Source organism: Lepisosteus oculatus, chromosome 13 (assembly GCF_040954835.1).
Source record: "Lepisosteus oculatus isolate fLepOcu1 chromosome 13, fLepOcu1.hap2, whole genome shotgun sequence".
Taxonomy (NCBI): Eukaryota; Metazoa; Chordata; class Actinopteri; order Semionotiformes; family Lepisosteidae; genus Lepisosteus; species Lepisosteus oculatus.
In genome coordinates, this window is record NC_090708.1 from 660,797 (window position 1) to 677,289 (window position 16,493).

At 43.7% G+C, this 16,493-nt stretch overlaps 1 protein-coding gene across 11 annotated transcripts in view; it reads left to right on the top strand.

Moving 5' to 3' along the window:
* mcf2l2 (MCF.2 cell line derived transforming sequence-like 2) overlaps positions 1 to 15,427 on the top strand; it is a 76,058-nt gene extending 60,631 nt beyond the window's left edge. For 5 of the 11 annotated variants that reach the window (XM_069197815.1, XM_069197817.1, XM_069197814.1 and 2 more), the window contains exons 22-34: positions 132 to 353; positions 1,845 to 1,937; positions 2,993 to 3,071; positions 4,312 to 4,381; positions 5,589 to 5,701; positions 8,018 to 8,113; positions 9,170 to 9,253; positions 9,855 to 9,926; positions 10,889 to 10,978; positions 11,354 to 11,469; positions 11,884 to 11,999; positions 14,021 to 14,112; positions 15,188 to 15,427. In XM_069197815.1, coding sequence (XP_069053916.1) covers positions 132 to 353; positions 1,845 to 1,937; positions 2,993 to 3,071; positions 4,312 to 4,381; positions 5,589 to 5,701; positions 8,018 to 8,113; positions 9,170 to 9,253; positions 9,855 to 9,926; positions 10,889 to 10,978; positions 11,354 to 11,469; positions 11,884 to 11,999; positions 14,021 to 14,112; positions 15,188 to 15,288 — 1,344 coding nt within the window. In that variant the 3' untranslated portion in view covers positions 15,289 to 15,427. The other 6 variants (XM_015360824.2, XM_069197818.1, XM_015360829.2 and 3 more) reach the window with 6 other exon arrangements.
* The last annotated feature ends 1,066 nt before the right edge of the window (positions 15,428 to 16,493 follow it).

A 16,493-nucleotide genomic window follows, 5' to 3' on the forward strand; every position in this document is an offset into this window, starting at 1 on the left:
AGACTGGATAAGATCCTTGGATGGATAAACTCCTAAATACCAAGGAAGCGTGTCTTGCTTGTGGCTCTTCCCGCTGTGTGTCCTCGTGACAAGCTTCATTGATAAAATGCCGCTCTGCCCTGTTTCTCCAGGGGAACCTGAATGACCTGGGCAAGCTCCTCATGCAGGGCTCCTTCAACGTGTGGACGGACCACAAGAAGGGCCACAACAAGGTGAAGGACCTGGCGCGGTTCAAGCCCATGCAGAGACACCTCTTCCTGTACAACAAGATGCTGCTGTTCTGCAAGAAGCGCGAGGAGGCCTCCGAAGGGCACGAGAAGACCCCCTCGTACAGCTACAAGCACTCGCTGAAGGTGCGGTAAGACCCTGCTCCCCCGCTATCGCTCCACGCTGGGCCTGCCAGAAACCCCACACCTCCGGAGACACGCGCGCGGGGGCCTAGCAGGGCGTAGCCGAGGGAAACCGAGCCAGGCACCCTGTCAGTCAGGTTCGGCAAGGACGGCCCAGCGGGCCTCTTCAAAACAAGGTCATCAGTACAGGCGTTGACTTTCGTTTGAAATTTTAAAGGAAATCAAAGCAGGACAAAGAATGGCTTGTATTATTCCACTGTCACTGTAGTCACGTAAGAGCCACTAGGGAAATAAAATGTAAATGATTTGACGACAAAACATGAAACGGGCAGTTCTATCTCTCACAGTGCTGCAGTGATTTCTACACGTCTTACTGTGGTTCTGCTGTTGTAAAATTGTCAGACTTTGCTGCGCTGGAACAAGGGAAAGGCATGATATACCATAACAATACTATCTATATATGTCAGTATAGTAAATGTGGTTTCCTCAGGTTCCAGTACAGTAAAAAAAAACAGTAACGCACTGGTGAAACCACAGCAAGAGAAATTTAGAACAAGAGTCAATGTGCAAAATTACCATCATAAATTTGAGAACAGCTCAAATTTACCGCCCTAAGGTTTTATGCCTTGCCCAAGCTGGTAAGCATTTTTCTAGGAATTATTACATTCCCAGAGAAATAAGGTCACAGACAGGGGCTCTTTTGTGAGATGAAGACTGTTCATGGACGAGAGAGATTTGTGTACCAGAAATGGTGATCACTGATGTAGAAGAGGATCCCCCAAGAAAACACAGAGCTACTGTATTTAGGCAGTAATTCTCTTTAGGCTGAGCGCAATAATAGATTCTTGTCATGCTGTGGGGGCGCCGAGCTTCCGGGCTCACCCAGCACAGGAGTGGAAAATCGCTGAGATGATGAACATGGAAGAGGGCGTGTGTGCTGTGGCAATGAGGTCATTCTGGATGAAAAATAAGTGGTATACAGCAAAAGGTATATGTGATCTAACATTTTACACAAAGTATCAGTTTAGCAAAGTAAAATTTGCTTGGTAACTGTAACCAAAGCTCAGGAGAAGGAGGAGCCCCCATTCCTGGCCTGTCCCTGGATCTCTAGGGACGAACACAGGCCTTTAGATCCAGCATCCTGGATGCTGACACCCCCGTCACTGCTGAAGAGGTAATCTTTACTTTAGAAACCTTTGTCCTATTGTAGAACTTAAGCAAAGCTAATGGATTTTCAGTTTAGTAATCAATCACAGAATGCAGAATGCTGGCTGAAAGCATGCCCTAACCTGAGGCAAAAGGTCTTTTGTGGAGTGTCCCTCATTTAGAGCATCGTGTTCAGAGCACAGTTCATGCTGGTCACACTTCCTGTGAAAATGCTGGTGGAGCCAGACGCTTTCAGTCGTGAGAAGGCCTGCAGTTGTGCAAACCCACTGACACCGCAGTGAGTCAGCTGCGGCATAAGAGCTGTCATGGTTTGTGTTCTTGGTGCAGATGAGTGCTGTTGGCATCACGGAAAATGTGAAGGGGGACAACAAGAAGTTCGAGGTGTGGTACAGTGGCAGAGAAGAGGTCTACATTATCCAGGTATGGTTTCCATGAGCGCCGGTGGACCTACGCGGACTGTGCAGTGGTGTGTCGAGGTGGAAACGCCTTGCATTGCTTCTGTAGATTTCAATGAGTTTGGTCCCTACTGCAAATTTAAACATTTATCATGATAATTGTGCGAACAAAAATATACCACAAGGGATTCTTCTGAACACTCACCTATTGCTTCTGAAATCTTATGACTTAAGATTATGACTTGCAAATGCAATGCTTATTTATTACAGTTTAGTTCCCAGTTTTATATGAAGGTCAGTGATACTGTTAACCTCATTGTTGACCTATAGTGTACAAGTCCTTATGTAACCTTGAGAATCATGCTCATTCCTGCTGCATTGGAGTTCTGCCTGTTTCCTCAGGAGGGAGACACATTGCCTAGTATTTCTTAATTATCTTCACTTGCGCCCCAACTTTACTGCTTTACCTTTTTTTTTTATTTGCTAAAATTTCCTGGCGGTAGAACCAATAGATAGCAAACAAATCAATTGAAAAACACCCATTTTTTTACCACTGTGTGGCACTGTTGAACCACTGAAGGGGTGAAGAACGCTTGTTTGCAACAGAGAGATTGTGCTGCACTGAGATATGGGACCTGCTATCCCCATTTCAGGCTCTTCAGGGATAATTCTCCATATCAAGGCACTTCACTTACCGGCAAATAGCTTAAAAGAAGGCTTTAAAGGGACCATAGCTAATATTAAAGTCTTTATTGCTCTATAACAAGGATGCGCAGCTCCAGCACTCCAGAAGCCATGAAACAGGTAATTCAACTTCTTATCTAAACAGTTAGTTTAGGGAAGTCATTAAAATCGGAGCCCGAATGAAAACGAGACGCCGGCGTGGTCTGTGAGGATGGGAGCTGCTCGCCCTTGCTTTAGAAAGTGAGCACATAGCAGCTCACCAAGGCCGGGCATCCTGCAGAAGGACCAGCCCGAATCAAAGCTCTAGCTTTGAGTCTCTAGTGTTAGGAGCTCAAGGACCGGGCCCTGGAGCACCGGGGCGCACTTGTAACAGCCTTGCCTGCCCCTTCTTGCCAGGCCCCCTCCATGGACGTGAAGAATCTGTGGGTGTCGGAGATCAGGAAGGTGCTGACTGGCCAGCTGGAAGCCTGCCGAGGTAATTCTGCCAGTCGGCCGCTGGCAAGCGCCCCAGTAAGGGCAGGCTGACCTGATTAGTGCCGACTGTTGGTCAGAGTTACACTGAGAATATAGACAACAGTCTTGAGAAAGCAAATCGGAGGCTGCTTTTTCTATTCAAAGACTCGAGAACTTTAATGTTAGTCAAAATGTCCTAGAGGTGGCATATAAAAGCCTTGTTGAGAGCATCCTGGCATTTAACAGGACAGTTTGGTATGGAAACCTGGGGTTGAAAAGCAAAACCAAACTGTCCAGGATTGTGAAAATGGCAGGAAAAATAATTCGGAAAGAGCAGCCCTAGCTCTGTGACTTATATCCCCCAAGCCCGTCTGCACTCTGAGGGTGACAAGGCCTTCTCCTGTTATGCCCCCAAGCTCTGGAACTCTCTGCCCAAGGATAGAGAGTCACCTTCTCTAAACTCCTTCAAATCCAGACTCAAAACCTCTTTCTTTAGAAGAGCCTTTACTTCACTGGTTCCATTCTTTACCCCTGTGCTCCTACTATACTTAGTACCACCATCCACAGTCTCCTCTGTGTATTGTAATTGTGTTTTATCTTGTGTATTCTTTTTATTTATTGTTGTTGTCATTCTGTAAAGTGCTTTGAGAAGCCACCTATTAATAATAATAATAATAATAATAATAATAATAATAATTATTATTATTATTATTATTATTATTATTATTATTATTATTATTATTATTATTATTATTATTATATCATAATGCAGTTCTTAAAATGGCAAGGAACATCACAGCTGACTCCACACACCCACTCCACTCTCAATTCATAACACTCCCATCAGAGAGACAGTACAGGGCACCAAATTCAAATATTATTCAAATTAATTATATGTCCCCCCTGCAGTAAAACTGCTCAATGAATGTCTGTAAATGTACCCCCCCATTTATATATCCATCTGTTTATCTGTTTCTGTATCACATACTGCTGCTGTGATTTTATGTGATTCTTATGCTTTGCTTGTGTTTTGTAATTCTATGGAAGAGGCAAAGACAAATTTCCACAGCGGTGGACAATCAAGTATCTGTCTCTCTCCCTCCCAGATAGTTTGCCCTTTCCGGAGACCTTTATTTTTGCACCACGTTGCTGTGTTTTCTTTCATTAAAGAGGGAGAGATTGTGTCATTTCTGTGTGGGGAAACTGACTTGAACGTCAGGACAAAGGTGGGAAGTCAGCTTCGGTGTTGTTTCCTTTGGCAGAGGCCAGTCACCTGCACCAGAGGATCACCGAGAATGTTTACCACGCTCCGATGAACACGCCCAACGCCAGGTACTGCGCTGTGTCTGTTCTGGGCTGCTTCGCTTTCTGTCGAGTGGGAATAGAGCGACACCAAGCGGACAGACAGGTTTTTCCAGGGGAGAGATACAGTACACCACCTTTATACATGCCCCCTTTTTCACGGTTGTTCATTTTATGAAAATTTGGATACTAAGAAGCAAGTGAATTGTTACGCGCATTTCGAATAGCGAAAGTCAGCTTCGACACAACGAAGAACCGACGCAAAGAAAAATGTTGAAACCAAACGTGGAGAGTGACGAGGAAATCGTCCCACGTTGAATGTCCACATCACCCTCCGCTAATGGGTGAGGGAGGAGCAGCAGCGTGAGGCTACCTGGCTTTAAGTCCCCTAAACCTGCCTCAGGAAAAAAAAAATTCGGGACAAGATAAAGTCACATTTATAGCACGACATCAATTTGTAGATCATCAAAACTGGGTGGAATGTGATAAAGAGGCCCACAGCTAATACGAAATTGCCGTTCTTCATTCTTTTTTTGCTTTCTTGTAATCTTTTTAGTTTTAGTTTTAGTTTTATATCACTTCCTATTTGCAAATTGACACAGGGCTGTGCACTGGTGGACGGGAAACACTCATTCCTGCCCAAATAAAAATGTGTGCCCCTCCAAAAGTAGCTCAGATCTATTTTACCTACCCACAGCTAGAAGTGCATAACCATTGTTTGGTCAGTAAGCGTCTTTGCCAGTGCTGCTGTGGTCTACAGACTACGTCCTGTTCTCAGACTGGGACTGGGGGCGACCTCAGCTGGGAGGTCGCATCCTTCTCCGAGTGCCGCTTGCTGTTGTGTGCACTCTTACGTTTCGTGTAGCAAAACTTGTAGTTTAGACTTTATCATGGACCCCGAAGGTGTTCAGAAAATGAAAACTGTGAGTGTGCGTATGTAATTACACAAAAAGCAATTCAAGTGGTTACTGTATAGTACTGTACTTGGGTATAACTAGGTAAGCAGTATTGTTTTTATTACTAAAAAGACAAACCGCAATATGAATGTGAGTTGTTATTGTTTATTTTGTCATTTTTGGTGAAAAAAGGTAAAAGTAGAGGTGACCTTTTTGTGGTCCCGAACGGATTGTAATTTTTCCCCATAAGAAATAATGGAACAGTTTTTACATTTTTTTTAAAGAATTTGACTGTTGAACTGATCAGTAATGTGTGCGTCTCACCGGTTAATATTTTGCAGAAAAATTAGGAAATCGGCTTTCAAGCAGGACAGCGTTAAGTCGGAGTCCTCCAGCCCGGAAAGTGTGAGCCGGAGGAGTGGTCTCGCCAGTCCCGGAACCAGGCAGAAGAGAGGTAGGGCCTGCCGATACAGCACACTCACAGAACCAGAACAGAACCCGCAGTATGGCTTGGCCGGGAGACCCTGGTGCAGAGCACGACAAGCTCCAGTAACGCCCTGCCGATGATCCGGGACTGTGTCCCAAAATTAAGTGATGCTGTTACCTGTTTTCCATTCCTCCAGAAGATTTCCAGATAACTTTTGAAAGTGCCGTCAGAAAATGGCAAGACAAGACTGGCAAGAAATTATATATATATTAGATAATATATATATATACAATCTACATCTACAATTTCTTGTATTAGGAATTTGTCTTTTCACAGACCCCAGCTTGCTCTCCATGAGACACACAGACAGAGAGAGAAGCTGGGGGTCAGAGCGCAGGGTCAGCCATTTATACAGCCCCCCTGGAGCAGTTGGGGTTAAGGGCCTTGCTCAGGGGCCCAACGGAGTAGGATTCCTCTGCCGGCCGCGGGATACAAACCAGGAACCTTCCAGCCACAGGGCAGATCCTTAGCTCCAGAACCACCGCACTGCCCTCACATTATTAATCCTGATTTGTCAAACATCCTGAATGCCTTTGTTTTATAGTGTTTACATACTGCTATTTTTGAACTCCTGTCTTAGAGACAGCTGGCTAGGTGTCACCTAAGCTGTGTCACTCACTGCTCACCAACAGAACTCAGAAAGACAGTGAAGAAAAGCCCGTCACCACACTCTCCCCTCTTTAGTGAAACTGGAGCAGCCAGCCTCTCTTTAAAGACCAGGGGAGTTCTGTCCACACCTCCTGTACTAAGGTATTCGATATTCCCGAGTGCAAGAAAGGAGATCGTTATCCCATATAAAACCCTGGGTCATGGGCTTTTTACACTTGCTGAATTGAAAAATGAGGTGCAAAAAAAAATGTTTGTTTTCTCAGAATATTATGCTGCAGAATATAGATGTTTAAAATCATGCTCCCTGGCAAATAATCCAGGAAGCAAGAGGGCATTTTCACTATTGATTGCCAGTCAGGTGTTTCAGTTTGGTATCTCACTTTAGTGCCTTTATTCTGAAGAACGTGCTGCCAAACGAAGACAATTAGTAAACGAGATGATTTATTCTTTGTCTATTCAGGCATCAACTTCGATATTCAGTCTCAAGTTTAATGGCACAATGGCTCTTAAGGCGTTGTACCATTGTTCTATAGATCTGTACGTTCACAGGACTCAACCAATATCCAATATGCAAGTTTCAAGCCTGGTTGGATCTGTGGGCTTATTTTGCTGAAGGCAGGTCAAGACCCACTGTGCTGGTTTCCAGTGGGTCCTCTCTTTCCCATTGATGTAACTCTGGCCAACAGCTTTATTCATCTAAGGCCTCATACAGCTGTCCTCGTACACGTCGGATGAGCTAGTGCCCACTTTCATCCCTCTCATGAAGTCCAAAAGTCTCATGGTTGTTGTATGAGGTTTTTTTTTAACATATAGAAAGCCAAGTTATACTTTTTCAAGAAAAGTGTTGTATTTCAATGGGAGGTCCAAACTTTTACAGTAATTTTAAAATATTGTTAATTTTATTTTACAATTCCAGAGCTGCACTGATTTGCTTTTTTTCCAGCTCTAGGGTGTTCAATGTTGTCAGTCCTTTTGATGCTTATTTTATTTGTCATTTGATGTATTTGATGATGTACTTGATTGATATCATCCAACTGGAGCAGCAGGAATCGAGGGAGACCTTAGATTTTTTTTTCGGTTTTATTTCTTTATTTCCAGAGCTGGCTGCCTGGTCTCGCATTTCTCTAGTCCTGTGGGCTTCACCATGCCTTTGCATTCTCCTTCACGGCTCACTAGTTAGGCACGAAATGACTCGCGCTGGCAACAGTGTACTATCACCTCTAGCTGAGAAGTGTTTACTAACGGGCAAGAGCCAAGCCTTAAAGCATGACGACCCTTCCCAGCAGGCTGCAGGAGACAGCTGCAGCAGGGCCTGAGCAGCCAGAGCACTGACTGCTTCCAAACCGCACTTCCAGTAGCATGAGAAGAAGACATCCCGAGGAAGTCAGATAGAGGTCATTGATTTTCGGATTGACTTGGCATGAAGGTTTTATTTTGGGTGCAAGCTCAAGGGGTAGATGAACCAGTTTGCCCAGACAGGAGCCCACAGGGTACACAGTAAGAACCCCTGCAAGGGCCAGTGGTGAAAGGTGCCTGGGTCAAGGCAAAGGCGCGTGTTGGAAATGCTGCTCATGCCTTAAGGCTTTGCTGGATGCTGCCGCTGGTGCGAGGTACCCCGAGCTTCTGCCACTGTCCTGTCCTGCCTCACCTCTGCCTCTCCCTCTCCTCTCCTAGCCGATGCCTCCGCCAGTCATAATCTTGAGCGTTCCGCTCTTGCTAAAAAGCGCTTCACATTGCAGGGTCTTTCCAACCGCAGGCCTCAAGCTCAAGGTAAAGCACGGCCGCCCATTCAGGGTGACCTCTGACCCCGGTCTGTGTGTCGCCTGTCCACTCTCCCCCAGCTCCATCCTCCACACATCTCAGGGCCTTGATTTGTCTTTCTAGTCCTGGATTTCACTTTATTTATTGTATTTTTCCTTAATAACAAAGATCATTCAAACCCAAAAAACAATATAAAGCAAAAGGCTTTGCTGTTTATCTGTTTAAAGTTAGTGGCAAAGTTGAACTTTTGCAATGGAACGCGCTTTCCAGCACCAGTTCAAAACCAGCCTTTCTAACCTTTCTAGTTCAAAACCAACCTTTCTTTTGTTACTTCTATATTGCTTTCTATTAATTAAAAAAGCTATCCAAGAATAAGATTATAAAGCTTATTTGTGAATGTTAATAGAGCTATAACACAAATTAGATTATTTAGATTGGTGCAGGTTTCTCTTTATGTTCCCGATGTTCTTGTTGTGCTAGTAAGGCTATTTGTTTTGTTTAATCCATGTTTTTAGAATTTCTAAGTAAATCAAAACATTAGCATGCTTAACATCACTCATTTGGCATTGATAATTCTGCATCACCTTATTTATAATGGAAAAATACTTGATGAAGATGAAAGGACACATTTATACTTGGTTTGCTGGTGTAACAGCAGCCGGAGAGTTTCGGTTGTCAATAATTTCATCTCGTTAGCATTTTCTGCATTGATTCTTCATCTGTGCTTGTGGATCAGCAGCTGCTGAGAGAATCTGCCATTTCTCATGCTTTTACTGTCTTTACCATTATTAAATATTTGCCAGTCTGAAAGCAACTAACAAGACGCTCAGAGCCATTGAACTCGGTTATTAAGTAGAATTAAATAAACCTCCACTGCAGTACTAGCTCGGGTCAGAAACGTGCTCCAGCAGATAAGCTAGCTTTTGTTAAAAAGATGTAGTGGAGGAGCATCAGGCTGAATTGTGTGAGCGCCTCATTTAGTTCTTGCTGCTTACCGTTCACAAAGCTTTCATGTTCTCTTCCTTGGCTGACTAATTGCTAACCCTCCCATGCTTCTCGCCTTAGAATCCCAGCCTAAGGAGGCAGATGGCACACGCCGCTTCTCCTTAGCGTCCTCTATCAGTGCCTCAGCTACTAGACGCACAAAAGGTACCTGATTGCCAGCAGTTCTCCATCACAGTGCTTGCAAAGAGCCTAGATGAGATACAGGACAGGTCCTTTGTTAGGGGACAAATGAAACCTGTCGCCGAGGTCTTTTCTGCACAGAGCCAGCAAGCAAATGCAAAACTGGAGAAATGAAAATTATGTACCGTATAAATACAATGAAGCACTACCACATGCACATGCATGGACAGACACAAACATCCGCGGACAACTTGGAGAATCTCACTGGTGCCCAGTGCTGCGATTTTGGATAAGCTGACATCTTGAATGTACTTTCAGAAAACATTCCTAGTCTAATTTTACTACCTTTAACAGTTTATTTGCTATTATCACATATGTTTTATTTGCTAAGGAGATGATTTTATCCAGGGCTACTTAAAATGTATACAAATTGTACATTATGTGTAAGAACGAAGGAAAAGAATCATATGGCTTTGTACCTCTGTCCTGCTTTTATTTCTGTTATTTGGAATTAACAATGTTTTCTACCAATATAATTTTGACTTTGTACACCTTGCCTCATGCCTAATTTACAGTGTCAACACGTTTGTGTCTCTTTCTCCTTAATGTGTGCTGCTCTGCTCAGGCCCCCTAGCCTCTAGCCTAAAAGCTAAGAGGCATGAGATAAAGAGTGACCCCACCCCGCTGGGGTATGAAGGTATTGCTCCTTACAGTACGTCCACATGCATGTTGTTGGGACAGGAAGCTCGCTGGTTGTCTGTGTTGCTCGAGCTGTGTTGTCTGTATTGTGGTGATACTGGTATACTGGATGTCTTTACCTGTTTCAGCTTCCTGTAGTGCATGATGTCTATTAGCTTGTGGTGTCCCTGGCTGTGGAATATGTTATCTATTGTTTGGCATGGTGCACTCTGAAACAGGGGGGTGTTGCTTGCTTTCTTCCTCAGGTGTGGGGATCACAAAGGGGACACCAAGGGTGCTTTCAGCAAAAGGGAAGTGCTATCACTCTCAGGCAGTGAAGGGGCATCATGTTCTGGCCCTCAAAGTTCACAGTCCAGCAGGTTTTGCAGGTTCTCTTCACTCACAGACAGCTGAAGACAGCTGGATCCAGCTGAGGCTCGGTCTGGACCAATGTGACGCTTTTCTAGACATGTGATGCAGGTGGTCATTTAGAGGAACCTGGACAAAACTGCTGGATTAGTGGCTTTAGGGCCAGAGATTCAGGGCGTAGAGGGCTGGTCCCGCTGTTCTTCAGTCTCCAGTCTTCAGCTTGCTGCTGGCCAGGGCATCTGCATTCCATCTCTCCGTAGTGGGAGGGAGAGGGATCATCTTCCTCAGGGATGCTGTGTCTCTCCCATGCACTACGAGTCACTGTGCATAAGGAGGAATAAGCAGGAAGCTCAGCGTCCTGTCACAAGGGAAAGCTATAGATTTAAGAACAGCTCTCGTCTGCCCTACTACGCACAACTTGTTATATTATGATAAATATCATTGTGAAACCACAGATACATGTATTGCGAAATAAAAACAAAACATACAGCTTAATGCAGCAGCAAGTTGGTTCTGTTTCTGATGTAAGTAGGAAAGTTTAGAATCTGAGTGGTTGGAATGATCCATCGCTGGCTCTGCGGCTGTTCTGTAAGGTTTCCTTTTCCCTCCCAGATACTTTGCGTGACGCTATCCCTTCTGAAAGCAAGCGTCACAGCACTGCGAGTACAAACTCTGCTGTGCCTAGATCTGCCTCCCAAACAGGTAATCGAACATTACAACAGGCTCGTCCTGCATCACCTGCCTTGACTCCATCTGTGATGTCTTTTCTTCTCATGGTGTTTTTCCCTGTTTTGTTGCTCAATTGTGTCTGATATTCTGTACCAGCAGCAGCATATACTACAATGCCTTTTTTTATTTGGTGGAATCTTCATTACAGCACATTTCAAAGAACATAATCCATGTGTTCATTTCTAATTTACTTTTTTTTCTGGAATATCACAAATTTCAGGGAATGGAAGGGATGTTCACTGGCTTGTCTGTTTCATTGAGCTCAGTCTTGCCAGGCTTGTACTAGAGATACCCTGCTGGTACTGGGCAGCATCACAGTTTTACTGTGTCAATTTGTTTATCTTAAAGGGTGGACCAGTAGGCATATTTCTTCAGCGGACACCTACGAAGATTTTGAAACTATCCTCTCCAGTACAGAGGAACTGTCCAACTCTTCGGATGCAGAGGAGCCCAACAGTAAAAATGTAAGTGTGGTTACGTGCAGCTCACCAGGTGAACTTTCTTATTCCCACGTGCATTCCTGGTAAGCTCTCAGAAACCCCTCCGAAGACTTTTGTTAATTGTTTTCACAATTCTGGATCCTCATTAGCGCTGATTGAGTACTTGACATTTTAAAAGGCAAGGAAAGGGAAAAAGGATTAGCACAGAAGGTCTCCCTTGTGTCTCAATTGACAGAATTTCGGCTTCAATTATAATTGTGCTGATGTATGAGAAGGCAGATCTGTTTTAATGGGACCAGTACATAATTGGTCTCCATTGTTGTAAGGAGCCAATGGAGATGAATGTTTCTTGGTGTTTAAAGAGAGAAAAAGTGACAGCCACCACCTCTAAATCACCACCCTCTGCCTTCCCTCTCTCTCTCTCCTGCCCTCTGTTAGGGGGACCCTGCTCTTTTTCAAGTTCAGCTGACATACGAGGCGAAAACATCGGAGGAGCTGTCTCTGGAGTCGGGAGATTTAGTGCAGTTTCTGGAGGAAGCAGAGAACCGACACTGGTGAGTGATGAGAGAGCCGCCTCATTCATAACAGGGCTCCCAGTGGGCGCAGAGCACATTTCGTACAGAAGCACACAGCACTGCCCCACTCGCAAGAGACAGCCTTCCTCTTTCTCCCCAACGGTGGGCAAACATGCCTATTCACTAGTACAGCAAGCAGATGCTGTGTGCCTCACGGATTTTTAAACAAAGGGTATAAAAATATAGAATAGATGGAGCTTTTTATTCTTCTGCACCAAGTTTCACTCACTCAATATGTTATCAGTCTATATCATTTAGTGACTTTCATGATTTCATCTCAATGTACTGTACAGCAAAACAGTAAATGAATGTGATAAACATATTTCAACCATGCTTAATTGACAAGTTTGAACATGAACATGAAATCCAGAAATCAGGAATGCTGGAAACACTGCTTTGTAAAGTGTCCTTTAGCCACTCAAATGTAATGTTGGCCCTGACAGGGGCTCTTTAATGTCCTTAACTTTGCACTTACTAAGCACATAAAGTATAAATTAATACAGATTATGAAAACACTTTATGTTGAAAACATGCACATGTTATGGCCATGGGTTTCAGCCATTAATTTTAAAATCCCCACTACTTATTAAAATAGAGTATATTCAATCACAGAAAATGTTATTCTCTTGCAACTGGAAGAGGTTCATTTTGTCATAAACATAGAAGAACATTCCAAATTCCACTACCAATGTAATTGGATTTAAGAAACCATTCATAATTGGGATAGAGCTTGTGCAACAGTATTTTGTCTCAAGGTACATTTTAGTTATTATATTTATTTATTTTGAGTATGTCTACATTTCATCACACTGTGCACATTAATTATTTATTTAATAAAAATCTTCATTCATCTGCATCTTTTGGATTTGGTGCTAAACTAAAACTCTTCCTCACCCTTCCTAATGAAACTACTAATACATTTCTTTAAAACTGTGATTAATTATGTAACTCTTGTATTAGCAAAAATAATCTAGAATATAAATGCAAGGTCAAAAAATAAACAGGTGATTGGTATTGTCCATTTTATAGACTAAGCCAGTGTTACCCTTTCAATTTTTCAGGTTCTGAAATCTGAAAAAAAAAGCAGACAGTCTACAACACAGTTGAATTGACCTTTTTATTTGCATTTGTATATTTTGTCCCCATTGAAATGTATACAGGTGAACAGAATCATCAGTTAGTGAAAGATAGTCTGTACCTACATAATATTTCAGCTCCATGGCATGTTTCACAGGACTGTCTGCAGAACATGCTTGCAGAATAAACCGCGTGTTTACATCTGAAATTAGGACAGTGCACCTGCTAAATTTGTTGGTCACATTAACGCTGTGTTCTGCCTGCTGGCACTTCAAAGCCAGATTCCAGGCTGTAAGAGAGGATTTGCAGAATGACACCCGGAAGACAAAATGAACATTACCGACAAAATCTACTAAATTGTGCGGTTAACTTAGTATAGCTAAAAAATGTAGTGTATTTGATCAATAATGCAGTGAAAATACTCAAGGTGCACAAATAAACTGGAAATACAGTAAAATTGTGAAATGCCATTTGTATATTAAATTGTATGGGCTATAAATGAGCCAAAGTGGATTTAAGTGAGTAATATTTTTAAGCAAGGAAATGTCATTTGTAAGAATGAGAGGAGGCCATTCAGCCCATCCTGCTGTCTGGTAGTTAGTAGTTAATTAATCCAGTGATCTCATCCAGCTGTTTCTTGAAAGACGCCATGATAACAGTTTCAAGAACATGGCTGGGCAGCTTCTTCCACGCTCCCACAACTCTCTGTGTAAAGAAGTGCCTCCTGTTCTCGGTTTTAACTGCACTTCCACATAGTTTACTCTTGTGTCCGCTGGTGTGTGGTTAGTTGTTGATTCTGAAGAGTCTGCTGGGAAAATTCATGTCAATGAGTCACCTTCTTCTAATCCAAATCAATGATCACTCTGAAACCCACCCCTGTGGTAAGCCCTCAATTAAACTGAACATTCTTTTTCGTATTTTAGGCTAGTCAAGACCCTTTTAACTGAGAAGACAGGTTTGGTTCCGTCCAGCATATTGCTGTCTGCAGGAGGAGTTCACATAAACAGTAATACTGGTACATCTTATTAAATACTTAATTTGTAACAGCTAGTGAAACAGGTTGCAGCCCACAGTACTCGATAATACGTTATGTAGTAGAGAGATTTAAAATAAAAAACAGGGAACTAAATAGCAGGTTGAAAGCTAAGTGAGTGCAGCATGCATTGTCTCTTTTCCCATTCTGCTAACCCCTTACTTGCAATATTCATGGTCTTTACTTTCCTGGTGGCTTGGCTCCTTTCACTCTTCATAACAAGTGCCTTTCATCCTTTATTGGTGTGAAATAGATTAAATGGAACCATATCCATTTTGTATTGTACTAATGTATTTGTTTTTATCACGAGACCCTGGAAGGTGTTGTGATGATACAGTTAGAGAAGAGCCCCCATAGCTGAGAACAGCCTGTATCCATTCAGTGTGTTTTGCTGTAGAGCAGGAGTCTCAGGTTCAGTTCCTGGAGGGCCTGGAGTCTTCTGGTTTTTGTTCCAACCACATTCTCAGTTCCATACATGAACTAATTATTTAATTAGCTATATAAGTGTAATGCTTCTAACCAGAATCCAAAGTGATTTGAACTGTAGGTAGCTGTACCTTAATGAAGCGAGATGTGTTGTGCAGCCAACAGTAAAAAAGTCCTTACCAAAAATCCTGTACAGGTCTAATTCAGAAAATAATTAGGTTAATTGTTTAATCGACTCCTTAGGTTGGAACGAAACCCAGAAGACAACAGGCCCTCCAGGAGCCGAGCCCGAGACCCCGCTTGAGTCAGGTGGAGGTGCTGCAGTAGCTTGAGGTCTCCTCCACTGTTACATCCTGCTGTTCTGGAACCTTTCGGGTTCCCCCGAGCCTGTCTGGCATTTCCATCCCTGTATTCCCGGGGACTGGCCTGGCCACACGACTGCATTGGCTTGCAGTGTATTCGGCGTGAGAACAACCCAGCAGCCCAAGAAAGTAAAGTTAGATAGATCTAACACCGTGCGCTTTCCCGAGCGTCTGCAGCAGCCGCCTGCTGTCTCGCACAGACAGAGTCGTTTCAAAACGCCGCGTTGCCATTCGTTTCTCCGCCTCTTAACCGCCGTTCCCCTTTCCAGATTTTTTCAGCGACATGTGCACGGCCGCTCTCGCCGACACGGAAGAGAAGGAAAGCGAGCGCGCGGGACAGATGGCGACGGAGTTGAGGGCTGGGAGTTGAAACCGAGGGGATTCTCAGTCGTCTTTCAGCTTCTGGCTTTCTTGTGTGCCACGCGGGTCTGGAGCTTGCAGGCTGCCTTCAATCCGCCCTCCCAGAGGAGTCCTCTAGCGGAAGCTGCTTTGCTTATTGTAACTAAAGGCTCCAGGTTCCAATCTGCCTGTATTGTCCAAAGAGCTCCTACGTCTGCTGCCATTGGGTAGTAAACCAGACACCCTCTCAGCTGCTACGTCCTGTACAGAAGCTCTCCTTCCAGGCGAATAAATAGCACAAAAAGTGGTGCTTTATGCTTTGATTCAGCGCTGTTGCAGTGCCTTTCCGTTCCACAGTTCCAGTAACGTGCCGCTGCTCCTTCCCTTCCTGGCTGTAACTCGGCAGAGCTGCGTGTGTGTCAGGAGGTTGCAACAGCAAGCTGCGACAGCTGAGAGGACCAGGTCTGTCAGCGTCTGTTGAGCCTGAATATAGACATCGATAGTGTGGCGACGGAGATAAAGACCCTGCAGCTCTGGTTCTCACTGTGTTTAGCTGCGCTCCAGCCTGGCGACTGTAACACTCTGCTGAGGGAGAGGGTGATGTTGTGAGTGGTTCCTGTGTGGTTGTTGGTGTCACTGTTTCCCTCTCCTCTCCTTTGGCAATATGGACAAGAACAGCACAAGCAGAAACAGGCCATATCCTGTCTGCGGCGCATGGATTTCTGCGTCCTGCGAAAACTGAGCACTTTTGGACAAAGACCAGTCACCAAATAGAAAGTTATTTGTGACTTGCCATCTGTGAGAGAAGTAATTCTTTGAACAGTACAGGTTTACCTCTCATTTTTGAAGAAGCATTCACTCTTGGCTATATTTCATCTGAATGTGCTGTATTTGTTTTCAGGCTTAGTGTTTTGCTTGTGTGAAGTTCTCGTGTACTTCTCCCAGCCACAATATTCAGTTTGATCTGAGAGTAGCATATGTTATATATATATTTTATAAATATTTCTGTGTGTCAGGATATGAGCATTTTTACTAGACATACTCTTCAATGTTTAGTAAATTGTGAACTGTAGAAAACCATTACAAGAGCAAAACACTCTTGCGTTCAGAATACACTGTTACGCTGGGAACGCTGTCACAGTGAGAGGCTGCTAGATAGCTGCCGTGAAGACGTGATGCATACATAACGAGACAAGTGTAGCAAATTGCTAAGAATAAAGTCATGCGCACATTTTG